This window comes from Peromyscus maniculatus, chromosome 1 (assembly GCF_049852395.1).
Source record: "Peromyscus maniculatus bairdii isolate BWxNUB_F1_BW_parent chromosome 1, HU_Pman_BW_mat_3.1, whole genome shotgun sequence".
Lineage (NCBI taxonomy): Eukaryota > Metazoa > Chordata > Mammalia > Rodentia > Cricetidae > Peromyscus > Peromyscus maniculatus.
Window position 1 is genome coordinate 159,586,769 of NC_134852.1, and position 15,528 is coordinate 159,602,296.

At 54.8% G+C, this 15,528-nt stretch overlaps 3 protein-coding genes across 4 annotated transcripts; 1 reads left to right on the forward strand and 2 right to left on the reverse strand.

Moving 5' to 3' along the window:
* Positions 1-478: 478 nt before the first annotated feature.
* On the reverse strand, positions 479-3,343 carry Prdx5 (peroxiredoxin 5). Of its 2 annotated transcripts, XM_006980714.4 has the most exons (6): positions 3,093-3,339; positions 1,768-1,902; positions 1,312-1,443; positions 1,001-1,039; positions 824-885; positions 479-743 (listed from the first exon to the last, which is right to left on the reverse strand). In XM_006980714.4, the coding sequence occupies exons 1-6, from the start codon at positions 3,258-3,260 to the stop codon at positions 638-640; spliced, it is 642 nt and encodes a 213-aa protein (XP_006980776.2). In that variant the 5' UTR covers positions 3,261-3,339; the 3' UTR covers positions 479-637. The 2 variants fall into 2 exon arrangements, with proteins under 2 accessions (XP_006980776.2, XP_076414425.1); XM_076558310.1 differs by lacking the exon at positions 824-885 and having other exon boundaries at positions 3,093-3,343.
* A 385-nt stretch (positions 3,344-3,728) lies between these two features.
* Positions 3,729-4,637, forward strand: Trmt112 (tRNA methyltransferase activator subunit 11-2). Its single transcript, XM_006980716.4, has 4 exons — positions 3,729-3,887; positions 3,975-4,076; positions 4,193-4,282; positions 4,362-4,637. Exons 1-4 carry the CDS (start codon positions 3,756-3,758, stop codon positions 4,467-4,469), a joined length of 432 nt encoding a protein of 143 aa, XP_006980778.3. The 5' UTR covers positions 3,729-3,755; the 3' UTR covers positions 4,470-4,637.
* Esrra (estrogen related receptor alpha) lies at positions 4,583-15,172 on the reverse strand. Its single transcript, XM_076558287.1, has 7 exons — positions 14,806-15,172; positions 13,254-13,590; positions 7,919-8,035; positions 7,660-7,788; positions 6,313-6,480; positions 5,951-6,220; positions 4,583-5,610 (listed from the first exon to the last, which is right to left on the reverse strand). Exons 1-7 carry the CDS (start codon positions 15,022-15,024, stop codon positions 5,351-5,353), a joined length of 1,500 nt encoding a protein of 499 aa, XP_076414402.1. The 5' UTR covers positions 15,025-15,172; the 3' UTR covers positions 4,583-5,350.
* Positions 15,173-15,528: the final 356 nt, after the last annotated feature.

Consider the following 15,528-nt stretch of genomic DNA (forward strand, 5'->3'; position numbering starts at 1 on the left):
ATCACTCAAATTGGTTTAACAAAACGCTGATTGGCCATTAGCCAGGCAGGAAGTATAGGTGGGGTAACCAAAATAAGAATGTTGGGAAGAAGGGCAGGGTCAGGGGGTTACTAGCCAGATGCAGAGGGAGAGAGGATGAACATGCCATGTTAATAAAGGTACCACCAGGTGTCAGAGCATAAATAAGGAATGTTGGTTAACTTAAAATGTAAGAGTTAGCTAGTAACAAGCCTGATCTATCAACTGAGCATTTAGAATTTATGTTCAGCCTCTGAGTTGGTTATTTGGGACCTGAAGGTTGGAACATGGAAACATCCATCTACACCAACTATCTCAGGATGCACCAAGCAAAGCCAATTCTGGCTTCCTCTCAGCTTCCAGGTACCTGCCCTGGCTGTCCTCTACTTTCTCCCACACACCCCTCCATTGACCTTGGCTCCAACTATAACTACACCATGAGCAAGGGCAAAGCACACAATTCCATGCCAGAGGCAGACACAAATCAGACTGTTTATTGCAGAAATATGATCAACGTTCCATTTAAGTGGCCCAAGGTAAGAAGGTGCTGGGCCTCTCAGCCTAGAGCTGAGCAGGGAAGATGGGAAGGACAGAGGACCTTCTTCATCTGGTCAGGGCCTCAGAGTTGTGAGAGGATGTTCGGGGCCAGGCTGCAGGTGAGGCCTGTGCCATCCGGCTCTACATTCAGTGCCTTCACTATGCCATTGTCTACCACCATGGAGAACCTGCAGAAAAGAGGTACAGCTGCAGAAGCCGAGCCAGCCGCCTGGGCCCCTAGTGCCCGTGGGGAATGCCCCAACTTTACCTCTTCAGCCGGCGATTCCCAAAGAGAGACACCAAAGAATCATCCAGTAATAAACCTGTCTCCTAGAAGACAGGCAGAGACGGGTGTTGAGAGCCCCCAAACAGGTCAGGGGCTGCTCCACACATAATGGGTCCCTCCAGGACCAACTGCAGGCTGAGGGAAGGGTGATACACTCACCTTCCCAAAGGCCCCAGTGGGGTCAGCCAGGAGCCGAACCTGAGGGAGAGAGTAATGTCACAAGGAAACCTCCAGTGCTAGTAAGATGGCTCAGTGAATACAGGCACTTGCTACCAAGCCTGAGGACCTGAGTTCAATCCCCAAGACCCCACATGGCAGGAGAGAACCAAGTCTCATAGGTTATCCTCTGACCTTCACTTAAGTATCATGGCATGAGTGCCCACCCCAAACATAAAATAAGTAAATAAAATGTAATGAAAAACAAGGAACCTCCTACCTGGGCCTGACCCCTTACAGACCCCACACCTCACCTTGCCTTCCGCCTGGTGGGCTCGACCCCACTCTTGAGTCACAAAGACGTCATTAACACTCAGACATGCCAACACCTGCACTCCCTTGGCCTTCAGAGCCCCAGCTTGCTCCACGAACCCAGGCAGGTGGGTCTAAGAGGAAAACACAGGGTCAAAACAAAGACAGCTGCTGGTGTTCCTGAGCTGGCTCTTTAGCTTCCCATGCTCTAAAACCTCTGATCAGGTTAAGGAAAGCAGTGTGAAACATGCCATTTACTGTTCACTTTGGCTGCTCGGGAGGATTGAACCTGAATATCTGTGGTCAAGAACATGAAATTCCCATGGGCAAAACTCTTGTCTCATTAGCACAAGCCCCAAGTAATTTTTCAGTTCTTCGGTGAGCGGGATCAAGCAGAGGTGTTAGATTTAACCCGAGTCCTTTTCTCCCACACTCCTGATTCTGGAAAGAAGCCTCACCTTAGAACAGCCAGGCGTGAAAGCCCCAGGCACTCCAAACAGGACTCCTTTCTTGCCCTTGAACAGGTCTGCCAGGTTCACCTTCTTCCCAGGCTCCCCTTCAAACACTTCCACCGAGGGGATGCCATCTCCCACCTGGAGACAAGGACTCCAGGATAAAAGGGGGTCAAGAACGGCCCAGTAAGCCACATCCAAGCTGACACCCAGCAGAGAAAATGCCGCCTGTCTGTTTCCAGGGGTCAATCTCTGTTCTCTGTACCTCCCAGTTGCCCCACGTCTTACGAGCGTCAAGGAAGCCTGGTCTGCTTAAGCCTGGCAACAGAGAAAGGGAGAGGCCTCCCCAAGTGTCGCAATGCTGTGTCAACAAGCCACCCAGGATGGATCAACGCACAAGAGGGGGACAGAGGGCTGTGCTTGGGGTTGAGAAAGCGCCCGGCAACAGGGAGGGAAGACATCCTGACCACACAACGGAAAGTCAGGGAAGATGCCCAAGTCAAAGGATAGGTGGGGGGTGTCCACCTACCTGGAGGCTTCCTGAAGCCACAGGAGGGAACAAAAGGGAGGGAGGCTGGGGTCAGCAGGTAAAGGTGTTTGCCACCAAGCCCAACTCCCCATAACCAGACAGGACTGACTCCCGAGAAAGTCGTCCTCTGACCTCCACATGCACATGTGTGTTCCCAAATACACACTCTAAATACATATTAAAAAGTGGTTTTCGAAAAAAGTAAGGGCCTTTAATCCCAGCACTCAGGAGGCAGAGGCAGGTGGATCTCTGTGAGTTCCAGGCCAGCCTGGTCTATGGAGCGAGATCCAGGACAGGCACCAAACTGCACAGAGAAACACTGTCGCGGAAAAAAGAAAAAAAAAAAAAAAGGATAAAGTCCAAGAACCTTCCAGAAAGGCCAAACAGAAGCAGCGGGGGAAGCATTCACAGAGGGAAGACAGCAATGGGGGGGAACAACGCGGTCTCCAAGAGACCACCTCACTTTCAAAAGATGCGGCGAAGCGGCATCCAGCACTATCATAAATGGGGCTCTGGAGAGGGGTGTAAGAGGTTTGAAAAGCGGCCACGCAGCGAGGGAGATATTTCCAGAATGTGGAAAATGACAAAGCATCTGTCGCCTGACAATGGTGGGGACCTGTCCCTGGACGTCGCAGTTAATATGAGACAAAGAACGTCAAGGAATGTCCCGCGACGGAGGGGCAACGAGGGGGTCTTACAGAAAGCCTGGCAGGAAGAAAGCGTCAAGGAGGACAGCCCGAGACCCCGCGAGCAGTCCAAAATGCCGCAACAGGGTGGATGCAGGAGAATTAGGACCGGTCACCTTGATCGGGGCCATAGCCACTGCGGCGCTGCTGAAGCTGCGGGCCCCGCTAGGCTCCCACCCTGCTGCTTCCCGGCTTGCTCGGCCTGCCTCGCACGTCCAGGTAGCAGCTGAACGGAGCACCGAACCGGCTACGCCGCCCAGGACGCGTATCCTTGGGAGTAGCATGTCAGGCCCGTCGCCGCAGCCCCCCGCCCGCCGCTAGGTCGGCCCACCAGAGGCGGGTGCCGAGTCCGCTCCGCCCACGCCACCTCGCCGCACCTACCACGCGGGTTTATAGAGACTAAGCCGTGACGCATTATGACGCGGTGGGGCTTGCAGGGGTCGGGCGCCTTATTTGCATGCAGAGAGAGGCGCCCGATTTACCGATGCAACACTTTCTGACCCTGAACCGCAAAAAGGGGGTTGGGGTACAATCTGGCTAGGCCCCGAACGTGCTTCACACTCAACGAGAGCCACGCAGTGTTGCTTTGCATTGTACATGCGATTTACTGCGAGCGGGGGCCGGCGAACGCCGTTGCACTCTCCCTGAGAAACGCTTCCGGTACCAGGACTTGGCCCACCCCTTCGCGGCCGCAAAACCCCAGAAGTTCCAGCAACTTCACCACTTCCGGTCCGGGGGTGGGGAGGGGAGGGCCCAACGGCTTCAACAGCGGAAGTGGCATGAGAAGTGTGGATTCCTTCCGCTTCCGGCCGCGCGAGCTCCCGTGTGGCAACATGAAACTGCTCACCCACAATCTCCTGAGCTCGCATGTGCGCGGCGTGGGCACGCGTGGCTTCCCGCTGAGGCTGCAGGTATTTGCATGAGCGTCTGTCGCCCTTGTAGCTCAGGATAGGGACACCGGGCCCGACCCCACCTCGCTAAACCTTTCCTCCCCGCAGGCCACCGAGGTCCGCATCAACCCCGTGGAGTTCAACCCCGACTTCGTGGCGCGGATGATCCCTAAAGTGGAGTGGGCGGCGCTTGTGCAGGCGGCGGACACGGTGAGAATCCCCCCCCCCCCCCCCCGTCACCCCGGGGGCGGGCTCGGGCTCTCGGCCCTGCCAGGCCCCAGTGGAGTCCGTGGTATGCCCGGTGACCACACGTCTCTTTCCCGCAGTTAAACCTGGAAGAGGTACCCAAAGAGCCGACTCAAGGCTATGAGCACGACGAGACGTTTTTGAGGAAGATGCACCACGTGTTGCTTGAGGTGAGAACCCTGTCACTTGCCTGTCGCTCCTACACAGAGGCTCGGGTGCTCAGCTTGGTCTTGCTCCCCCTCCCCACAGGTGGACGTGCTCGAAGGCACCCTGCAGTGCCCAGAATCGGGCCGTCTTTTCCCCATCAGCCGTGGGATCCCCAATATGTTGCTGAATGATGAGGAGACGGAAACGTGAACTTGCTAGCCACCGCTCTGACGTTTTGTGAAGTGTGTATCATTTGTATAGTCTGTTAACTATATATGTCATGTATGACCCCATCTCCCCCCAGTGACTCACCGACCACCATGTACTTGAGCTCCATAGTATATTTTTTTTTTTCTCATTAAAGGTTCAAAACCAAAAGCGGTTTCTCTTTGCAGCAAATATACATTAAAATAGAGTCTCTGTACAGCCAAGGGCTCTGGGCCCCGGCTTGCCCCACGGCCCTGCGCCTCCCTGGCCAAACCCAAAAATAAATATAGTGTTATTGCTCTGCAGGGCATAGAGGCAGTGCTGTCCCCCACCCCTTGAGGTGGGAGCTGATGGGGGGCCCGGGCCACCCCAGGGGTCCAGGGGCTGGAGCCTGCTTGGAGTTATTGCTTCGAGGGGGGGCACTAATGCCCAATGCGAATGAGAGGAGCGAAGGGGACAAGGGCCTTTGCTTTCCAAGCCCTCCTCTGCTCTGGAGAGGGGGTCGATTAAGCAGCAGCAAAAGCATCGCCCACTGGGAGACTGTGGCCTTTCTCCATCCCCTTCCCTCCCTGAGATCAGTTTCTGCCTCCCACATCCCCTGCAGCCCCCTATGGCTTCCGCAAGGCCCCCTACACTCTTGGGGGCACATTATGGCTTGCAAGGGGCAGCACTGTGCCCACACCTGGGCATTCACTTTCCTGGCTCCTGACACCCCCCAGAGGGGGGAGGGGAGGGCATGAAGCCTGCTCCCAGGGGCGGATGGCATTGCCCTGGCCCTGCCAGCAGGCTGTGGCACTGCCCAGACTCCAGCTTTGCCCCCTTGGGGCTAACACCCCATGCTGGGCAGATCCTGCCAGCCACCCCACCCTGTCCCACCCCTTGCCTCAGTCCATCATGGCCTCAAGCATTTCCAAAAACAGCTTGTGCATGGGCACCTTGCCCTCCAGCTTCACCCCATAAAAATGGGCCAGGACTTTGCCTGCTGTCTGGCGGAGGAGCGGCAGTGTGAGCAGCAGCCTGCCCGCTCGCCTCCGCTCAGCACCCCCTCCAGGGCCAGCCCGGCCAGCTTCATACTCCAGCAGGGCCTCGTGCAGGGCTTCACGTAGCTGCTCCACAGCCTCAGCATCTTCAATATGCACAGAGTCTGAGGAGGGGAGAGAAACATTGGCAGAGGTGACAGGCTTCACATCTGTTTGGATACTGCTGGATAGGGGATAACACACTCACTGCTCTGCCTGTGCGCCAGGACCCATCCTTTCTCACCTGTGGCCACCTCTTGTCTGCCACACCTTCCCTTTCACTATCTCCTTGTCAGCACAGCACTAGGGCTCAGAATCCTGTGTACAATTCAGGACCTTGGCTTACTTGGCGATTTTCAGTGATCAAGCCTCAGTTGTCCTAATCTATAATTAGGGACCGTGCCACCACCGTTGACAACTGGAGGGCCTTTGGGGGAGACCTGTGTGCCTTCCCTGGACACTCACCAGAATTGGCAAGGGCCAAAGCCTTCAGCAGTACGTACTCCTCCCGCTCCAGCCGTAGGGCTTGCAGTCGCCGTACCAGCTGCAGCAAGGCTGCCCCCAGGTCCCCCAGACCAGCTGCCCGGGCCCCCTCTTCATCCAGGACCAGGTCCTCGGCAAATGCCAGCTCATCCTGCAGCGGCAGTGAGCGCTGGGCCACACCCAGCACTAGCACCTCCATCCACACACTCTGCAGTACTGACATCTGGTCAGACAGTGACAGTGAGGAGAAGCCTGGAGGAAAACCAGGAAAGGACAGGTCAACAGTGCAGCAGGGCCAAACATGGCCTACCTGTTCAGAGACGCCCTGACCACAAGCCCTTCACCTGGGATGCTCTTGGCCCAGCTGATGGTGACCACTATCTCTCGATCGAAAAGGTCGCAGAGAGTCGCCACGGCAGGGAGTTGTCCATCAGGGCTTGCTGGGTCAGGCATGGCATACAGCTTCTCAGGCTCAACCACCAGCAGATGAGACACCAGTGCGTTCACTGGGGCTGCAGTGACATGACGAGAGTCATGAAAACAGATCTGGCAGACCTCTGAGGCCCCCCAGAGCCAAGTGTCTTCGCAGACATTCCCCTCTGGCCTTCCTTGAAAGCCACTGGTAAGCCTGAAGACACAGTGCTCACTTCCTCAGAGAAAGGTTGTATGCACCAGAAAACCTTTCCCTGGGGCATGGGCGTAGCTTGCACACAGCCCCAGTCTAGTCTAGCATTTAGTAGGCTCAGGTTCCTCCAACAACCCAAAAAAAAAGACAAAAGCAACCCCTGTGCTGATTCGTTTTTGTCAACTTGACACATGTCTGGGAAGGACTCTTAACTGAGAAAATGCCTCCGTTAAGATGGGCCCATAGGCAAGTCTGTAGGGCATCTTCTTGACTGATGATTGATGTGGAAGAGTCCTATCTACTGAGGGTGGTGTCATTCCGGGCAGGTGGGCCCCAGTTGTGTAACAAAGCAGACTGAGCAAGCCAAGAGGATTAAGGCAGTAAGCAGGGTTCTTCCATGGCCTCTGTATCAGCTCCTGCCTTGAGTTCCTGCCCTTATTTCTCTCAGTGATGGAGTGTGACCTCAGAGTTATAAACTGAAATAAATCCTTTCCTCTCCAAGTTGCTTTTGGTCATGGTGTTTTGCCACTGCAACAGAAACCCTTCTACTTGGGAATCTGACCTGTGAAGTAGTTGATTGTTCTCGAATGACTTCACAATCACCTATGACCCCAAACTCCTAATCCTGGTCTGCCTCCTGAGCACTGGGATTTTGATTTTGTTTTTGGTTTTTCGAGACAGGGTTTCTCTGTAGCTTTGCGCCTTTCCTAAAACTCACTTGGTAGCCCAGGCTGGCCTTGAACTCACAGAGATCCGCCTGGCTCTGCCTCCTGAGTGCTGGGATTAAAGGCGTGCGCCACCACCGCCCGGCCTGAGCACTGGGATTAAAGTGTGCATGTGGTGTGCACTGTGCTCAGAATCAAACCCAGGACTTCATGCATGCTAGACAAGCACTCTACTGCCTGAGCTACATCCTTGGCCCGTGGAGATATTTTTATTCTAATTATTTCTTGGGGGGAAATAAGAGAAGGTAAGACCTGGGTCCCAGGGCATGTAAGGAAACCAAACAGACTTCTCCAGTGGCTGGCCCACCAACACCCCAAAGCTTAGGAACCCAGGATCTCACCTGTCTTCCGGGGGCCTCCAGCTACTGCCAGAGGACCAGCAGGGAAGGGGCCTGGGAAAGGCAATGGGTCCACCTCTGGCCGCCGCTTGTACTTCTGTCGCCCACCTCGGACACGGTCCAGACGCACACCTTGAATTGTAAGACCAGACTGTGTCCATAAAACACCTGCCCCACAGAGCCCCACCCCCACCTTCTCCCCAGGCTTCCACCCAACCCACTGGACCACCTCCACCTCACTCAGGCACTGCCCAGCGCTCACCCTCCTTGAGCATGCCCACCCGCAGGCACTTGGTGAATCGGCAAGCCTGACAGGCCTTGCGTCTCCGCTTGGTGATCTCACACTCATTGGAGGCCGGACAGCTGTACTCGATGCTCCCTGCCAGGAAGAGGCAGGGCTCCAGTGGCGGCCTCCCAGAGCCCGGAGGGGGCCCAGATGACAGGAGAGCCCTGACTCACCCTGGGCAAACACCAGTCTGGGGGTATGGGGAGGAAAGGGAGAGCAGGATGCCATGAGCAGGGCAGGGAGGGAGACAGCCACTGGGCTGGGGGAACCCTGCTTGCATGAGGCCAGGCCCTGGAGGTCAAGCTGCGTATTTGTCCTAAAACCATACTACTGGGTTACGATGTCCTCACCTGCTTGCTGTCAAGGGTCACAGCAACCTCCAGGCTAAATCCAAGGCTCCATTGAGTCCTGAGCTCCCTTGCCTAAAGCATTGCCTTCGGCTCCTAGAAACCCTTCAATGCTGTCTTCCTTTGCTTCTGGGACAGGCTCTCCTGGTCCTCCTACCCTCTGGCAACTCTATGGTTTCTGTATAGTGACCTAATGCAGTCCCCAGGGCTGTCCTACCTCTTTCTCCCTATCTCCTAGACTTCCAGGTGTGCATCTCTAGCATGGTGCTCTAGATGCACATATCCAGCAGTCCCAGGACACCCCGAGGGTCTTCCAATCCACCCTGATGTAGAAAGACCCCAGCTCTCCTGTCAAGTCTCCAACCACTTTCCATTGCCCAAGAAACCTAAGTGGCATCGTCCTCCTCTCAGCCACCCGGCGGTGTTGGGAGTCTTCTCGCCCACCAGACCCCAGCTCCTGCCTGCAGCTTCTATCCTGACCTGTCCCTGGCTGTCTCTATTCTCTGCAGAGCGGCAGGGGAGGGATCCTGTCCTCCGATCAAATCCCCACTCAGGTCTCTTAAGTACTCTGCCCAAGTAAAGCAGCGTTCCACTACGGGTTCCCTCGGCCGAGCTTCACCGTCTTCTGGTTCTGTTCTGCACTGCATGCTCCTCACACAGGGCCAGCCCCAGGGCATCTGCTCCTTGCCTGGAGCTCTGGTCCACAGCCTCGGTTGCTCCCTTACTTCCATCACCTTGGAGAGGCCTTTCCTTAGCCTCCTGTGACAAATCCCTTTGCAGCTACTTCTGGCCTGCAGAAACTCTCAGCGTTGATCACCATCTGATATATAACACGTGTGCTCAGTTACCCTGTGGCTTTCAGCTCTTGTTTTTGTTTTCTGAGACAGTTTCACTCCATGGCCCAGTCTGGTCTGGAACTGGCAACAATCCTTCTGCCTCAAGTCTCATGGGCATGCGCCACCATACCTGGCTGTTCTGTGTTTAGTTTTTGTGGGATTTGTGTGTGGTTGCAAGCACATGGAAGCTCTGAGTTCATGTAAGGTGTCTCCAACAATGGTTCTCAACTTTTTTTTTTTTTCTGAGACAGGGTCTCGCTATGTAGTCCTTGTTGACCTTAAACTCACTATATACACAAGCCTGGCCTCAAACTCTGCCTCCTGAGCACTGGGATAAAGGTGCACCCAGCATGTGTGAATTCTCCACCTTGTATTTTGAAACAAGGTCTTTCACTGAACCTCACCAACTCAACTAGAGTACCCCAAATCCTCCTGTCGCTGCCTCCCAACATCTGGCTCTTGTGTGAGTACCAAGCATTCAAACACTACCAAATGTGCCATCTCCTCAGCCCCCTCTTTTGAGTTTTCTTTTTTTTTTAAACAGGGTCAGATGTAGCCCAGGCTGGCCTCTTAACTCACTATGAAGTGGAGGATGATCTTGAACCTTGATCCTCCTGACCCCACTACCAAATGCTTACATCACAGGCATGTGCCACCACACTAGGGAAGAAAACACTGTCTTGCTATATAGCCCATATGTACTCCATATGTACCCCAGGTTTGCCTGGAACTCACAAGCCTCTGCCTCAGCCTCCCAAATGCTGGGATTAGACGAATACCGCTGTGAACAGCTTACCCTGTATGCTTTCTCAACCCAGCTCCAGTTTCCCAAGGCTAGTCACAAGGCCTGATGTGTAGTAGGTACCAACACCCGGTCAGCCTCACAGGGCTGATCCCAAGGACCAAGACATGAAACACACAAGCAGCCAGCAGGCCTTTCATGCTTCTCTCCTCCTATACCCAGCAAGGCTGCTACACCCAGCTCAAGGGCCTCCGCAGGGGTCCTCCAGTCCTGGTCCTGACAGGCCCTTAGCACACACCTTGCTCCTTCCCTTCCAACACAAGCTACAAAACAAAGAGGACCATTCTGACCAAGTCAGTTTCCCCTGCCCAGCCTCAGCTGTGTCTGGAAGACAGGCCATGGGAGCAAAGAGCAAAGGACAATCTGAGTGCTGCAGCACAGGCCTATAATTCCAACACTTCGAAGAGTCTCAGCCAGCCTGGGCTATACACAAGACCTTACTCAAGAAAGAAAAATAAAGCAAGGGCTGTGGGGACTTATCATCTGTGGTTTATTTACTTATTTATGTGTTTATTTTGAGACTGGGTCTCTCTATAGGTCTGGTCGCCCTGGAACTCAGCTATGTAGATCAGGCTGGCTTCAAACTGAAGAGAGATCCACCCTTTTCTTTTCTTTTCCGTTTTTCAAATGAGACAGGGCCATGCCTTTAATCCCAGCACTTGGGAGGCAGAGGCAGGCAGATCTCTGTGAGTTCGAGGCCAGCCTGGTCTACAGAGTAAGTTCCAGGACAGCCAGGACTGTTTCATAGAGGAAAGCGTGTCTTGAAAAACAAAAATAAACAAACAAACAAAAAAAAGAGACAGGATCTCATTGTGTAGCCCTGGCTGGCCTTGAACTCATAGAGTTCCACCTTCCTCAGCCTCGTTAAGGACTGAGATTAAAGGTGTGGGCCACTACTGCCCAGCTGTACTTCCTATTCCTAAAACGTATGAGCCTTCAGTTTTCCTAACTGTAAAGCTGGCATCGCTAAATATATATATATATATATACACACACTTGAGGCTGGAGTATAGCTCACTGTAGTGTGTGCTTAGCATTCACAAGGTCCTGGATTCCATCACTAGCAACCTCCTTCACCGCACCTCCCCAAAAGAGGAAGGCTGGAGAAAAATTAATGGAGCTGGGCATGATGGCACATGCCTTTTTCCCAGCACACTCGAAAGGCAGAGGCAGGCAGATCTCTATGAGTTAGAGGCCAGTCTGGTCTACATAGTGAGTTCCTGTATGGACAGCCAGACCCTGTCTCCATTTTAAAAAAAAGAAAATGAGAGGGAGAGAGAGAGAAAGAAAGAAAGAAAGGAAGGAAGGAAGGAAGGAAGGAAGGAAGGAAAGGGAAGGGAAAGGAAAGGAAAGAATGAATGAAGATAATTTACAGCAGTTAGGTTTGGCCCACAGTCAGAATGAAGGTGTATGGGAGGCACCTGGCTCTGACTGGCAAGGAGCAGTTTTAGACCAGTGCACTTCAGCCAAGTCAAAATTCATTGGATCCAGACATGGTAGCACATTAATGCCTTTAGTCACAATATTCTGGAGGCAGAGACAGGCAGATCTGTGTGAATTTAAGACCAGCCTGGTCTACAGTGTGAGTTGTAGGCCAGCCAGGATTTCACAATAAGACCCTGTCTTAAAACAACAACAACAAAACCCACAACACACCTTACTGGAATGTCACTATCAGTAGTCCAAAGTCCAGTTCCTAGTGATACACAGAGGCAGCAGTCTGCAGTGTTAAGAGCTCAGCTCTGGGCTTGCACCAAATACCAGGGCTGTCATTTTCCACTTGAGATCTGAATAGCTACAGAAGTCTCCCTGTGCTTCAGGCCTTAACGGGACTGTTTTCCATAGCCCTGCAATAGGGGGCCGAGACCCTGAAAGTAAAAGGGACAGTACCTACCACAGGATAAGCTCTCAAGTGTTCAAAAACAGTTGAGGGCTGGCAAGACGACTCAGTGGGTAAGGGCACTGGCTGCCAAACCGGATGACCCTAGTTCAATCCCCAGGTCCTCTACGGTGGGAGTCCAGAACCTAATCCCACAAGTTATCCTCTGGTCTCTGCACACAGGCAGTTGCTGTAAGTGTACACACACACACAATAAATACGTGCTAAAGAATTTTTAAAAAGTTGTTGCGGTGGGATTTGCCTGAAACTACAGCACTCCTGGGAGTCTGAGGCAAAGGATGGGGAGTTCTAGGCCAGCCTGGAACAGTAAGTTCCAGGCCAACTCCATAATAAGATAGCAGTGTATCAAAACACTTTTTTTTTTTTTGGGTAAATTATACATGTTATAGTGCCAAAGTAACCACTGGTGGCATAAAAACATAATAAAGAGAATGTCCACAGCAACATCTTTGTGTCCTCAAATTCTGACATGCTCTCCTGAGTGAGGACAAAAAAATCAGTGGCTGAAGAGTGGGAGAGCCTATCCTTTTTTCCTTTGTGTGTGTGTGTGTGTGTTTTTGGAGACTCGAACTCATAGAGGATAGCCTTGCTGGGATTAAAGGCGTGGGCTACTACCACCACCACCACCAAGCAGAAGCCTATCTTTTTAAAGCTAGATGCTAAAACATAACAAACCTTTACCAGTTACCCATAAAAAAAAAAAAAAGGAATTCTGTGATGTACTAGGGATAAGCAGGCAGCTACTAGAGACAATAAGAAAGCCAGGAGCTCTGGGCTTGGTGGCGCACGCCTTTAATCCCAGCACTCCGGAGGCAGAGGCAGGCGGAGCTCCGTGAATTCAAGGCCAGCCTGGTCTACAGAATTTAGATCCAGGACAGCCAGGGCAATACAGCAAAAGAGTATGTGTGGGGGGTGCAGGGGGGAGGGGGGGGGAGGACGGGACACGACAGGAGCAAAGTTTTACAACAGGTGCAGGCACCTCGGCCTGGCTTATACCCCATTCCAGTCCAATGACCTACGCTAGTGCCTTTTCTTTCTTCTTTTTCTTCGAGACAGGGTTTCACCTAGCCCAGGTTGGCCTTCAACTTACTATGTAGTTAATGATGACCTTGAATTTCTGATTCTCCTAGTTCCACCTCTGAAGTGCTGAAATACCACCTGGTTATACAGTGCTGAGGACAGAACCCGGAGCCTCCTGTGAACTAGGCAAGCACTCTACTAACTCAGCTACATCCTCGGCCATCATGTCTTAAAAAATAACAACACAACATGTGCCTGGGAAGTACAAGGAAATTCAAACTCAAGCGGCACCAGGCAGGCTCCGGGCCTCCTGCATGCATCACTGTACCAGCACCGCTGGAAGGTGCCAGGCCTAAGGGGTATGGGGCAAAGGACACAGAGGCTGGGGTGCGGGGTAGGGGCTCACCCTGGATGGTCCTCTTGAAGAAGGCCTTGCAGGCCTCACAGGATGCCACACCGTAGTGGTAGCCGGAGGCCACATCCCCACAGACCAGGCAGAGGCGTTTGGGCAGAGAGCTGAGTACCAGCTTCCCACTGCCCTGCTCACCAGACCCTGCCCCCTCCCCATCCTCCTCCTCCTTGTGCCCTGGAAGGCAGCGTGCTGGCGCTGGACCCGGAGCCAGGGTCACCGGCGGTTCGGTCTCAGTCTCTGAGGAACCCTTTGGACTGTCAGGGCTGGCTGGCTCTGCTTTGATGTAGAGAGGCTCGATGCCCACCACCTGGCTGGACATGATGCTGGTCACCTGCAGGGAAAGGCCATCAGGGTCACAGGGAGGCACTCTGCCACATGGGTTGGGCAACACTGGGCCTGGGCCAAGCTGCCAGGCTAAGCCAAGGAGAGGGAGGAGGCAGAGTCCAAGGAAGGGCTGCCCATGAAGAGGGCCCCCAGCTGTCACCATGGGAACAGAGTCTCCAGAGCCTCTGGGGCCAGTTAACTGACAGCAGGTCCTCCTCTTGGGAACCTGGGAGAGGCCTGGCAAGTCTACCTCCCACCCAAGCCAGGCAGCAGGGTGATTTCAACCTGCAGGCACCTCTCAACCCCCAAACATAATACCTCTCCTCAGTTTTCTCCAGATGTTGGGAGGGCTCCCTTTAGGTAGTGAGTCTTCAAGAGCATACTTAGGAACACAACGGGGGTGGGCGGGGGCGGACGGGAGGGGTGTTTAGCCACTCTCTCTGGAGTTTCCACATGTCCACACATGCTCACTCTCCTGAGGACCTTCACACTCACACATGGCCTATAACCAGTCCCTGCTCTTACATACTCAATAAGCAAACTCACACAAGTCTTAAATCGTACTCTCTCCAGACTCTTGGGAGAGAGCCTCTCACCTCTGACACGCCACCCCCTCCTGCCTTAGCAAGCCCATTCCAGCCACGCCGTGCAGGGCGCGGCTCCACCTCTTTTGCACCCCGGGCCTGCACGGTTCATTCTTACACTCCAGCTGCCGCAGAGTACACCACCTCTCGCGACTCCCGGGGCGCTCCCACCCCCACCACCCCCCGCTCCGGGGCCACCCCCTTCCAACCTGCGCACACCTATGGGAAGTTGCCTGAAGTTACTTGTCCCCCCCCTCCCCCACTACCCGCGGGGGACTTCTATCAGGTTATCAGGAAGTAAGAAGAGGCGACAAGGAAGAAGTTCTCCCCCGCGCTGCGATGACCTATGACCCAGAGAGGAGGGTGGCCCAGAGCCCCTGCAAGCGCCCCCACGTGGCCTCTAGGGCCCCTTTCAACACCAGCCCACCGCGAAGACTCCCGCAATGCTCAAGAGTCGAGCTCAACGCTGCCCGGAGGCTCTCTCCGAGGCCCGAGAATAACCCGGGGCCAAGACCCGTCCTGACCCGGCCGCCGCACCGGGCGCGACCCCGCCCGCAACCCGCCCCCCGCCCGCGCTCGCACATGGCCCCCGGCGCGCCCGCCCACCCCCGCGGCCGCGCTCCCCTCCGCCCCCACACCTGGGGCTCCGACAAGGCTGGCGGGCAGGCATGGGGGCCGAGCGGCCCGGAGAGCCGGGATGAGCAGGGGCCGCCTCCTCCGGCCGCGCCGCCCCGCTGCGCTGCGTCCCCCTCACTCGGCGGCGCCGCTGGCTGCTTGTAGGACACAAAAGGACATCGCGGCCGCTTCCTACTCCGCTTCCTCCAGCTGACAGCGGAGGCGGGGTCGGCCGTGCGCATGCAAAGCAGGGGGCGGGGCCAGGTGCCTTATGCTAATCAACCCAGAGAAGCGGGCGGCGCCTGCGTACCCGGAGGCAAGTGGGCGGGCTTTAGTGACACACACGCGTGCGCGGACGCCCTGAGGGCGGGGCCTGAGCCCAGGCTAGGCACAAGGACTCGGAGCCGGAGCGGGGAGGAGCCGGAGCGCCCTTGCGTCATGGAGGTGGGCGGAGCCCCGCCTTACAGGAGTGGGCGTAGCCACTCAAGTGGACTCTGTGCAGGCGGTGAACATGTATGTAAATGAGGGGGCGGGGTTGTGTGTCTGCATATGCATAAGGATAAGGGGTGGGGCCTAACGGGGGCGCTGACACCCCCCCCTCATAATGTTGATGGGACACTTGACACTGACTTGGTAGACCAGCACACCTGCGGACCCTCGGGTAGGAGCAGCAGACCTAAAACATGCAAGTATTCCTGGTTTGTGAGTTCCTGGAAGGTGGTACTGGTGAGACTCGGGCGGAGAAA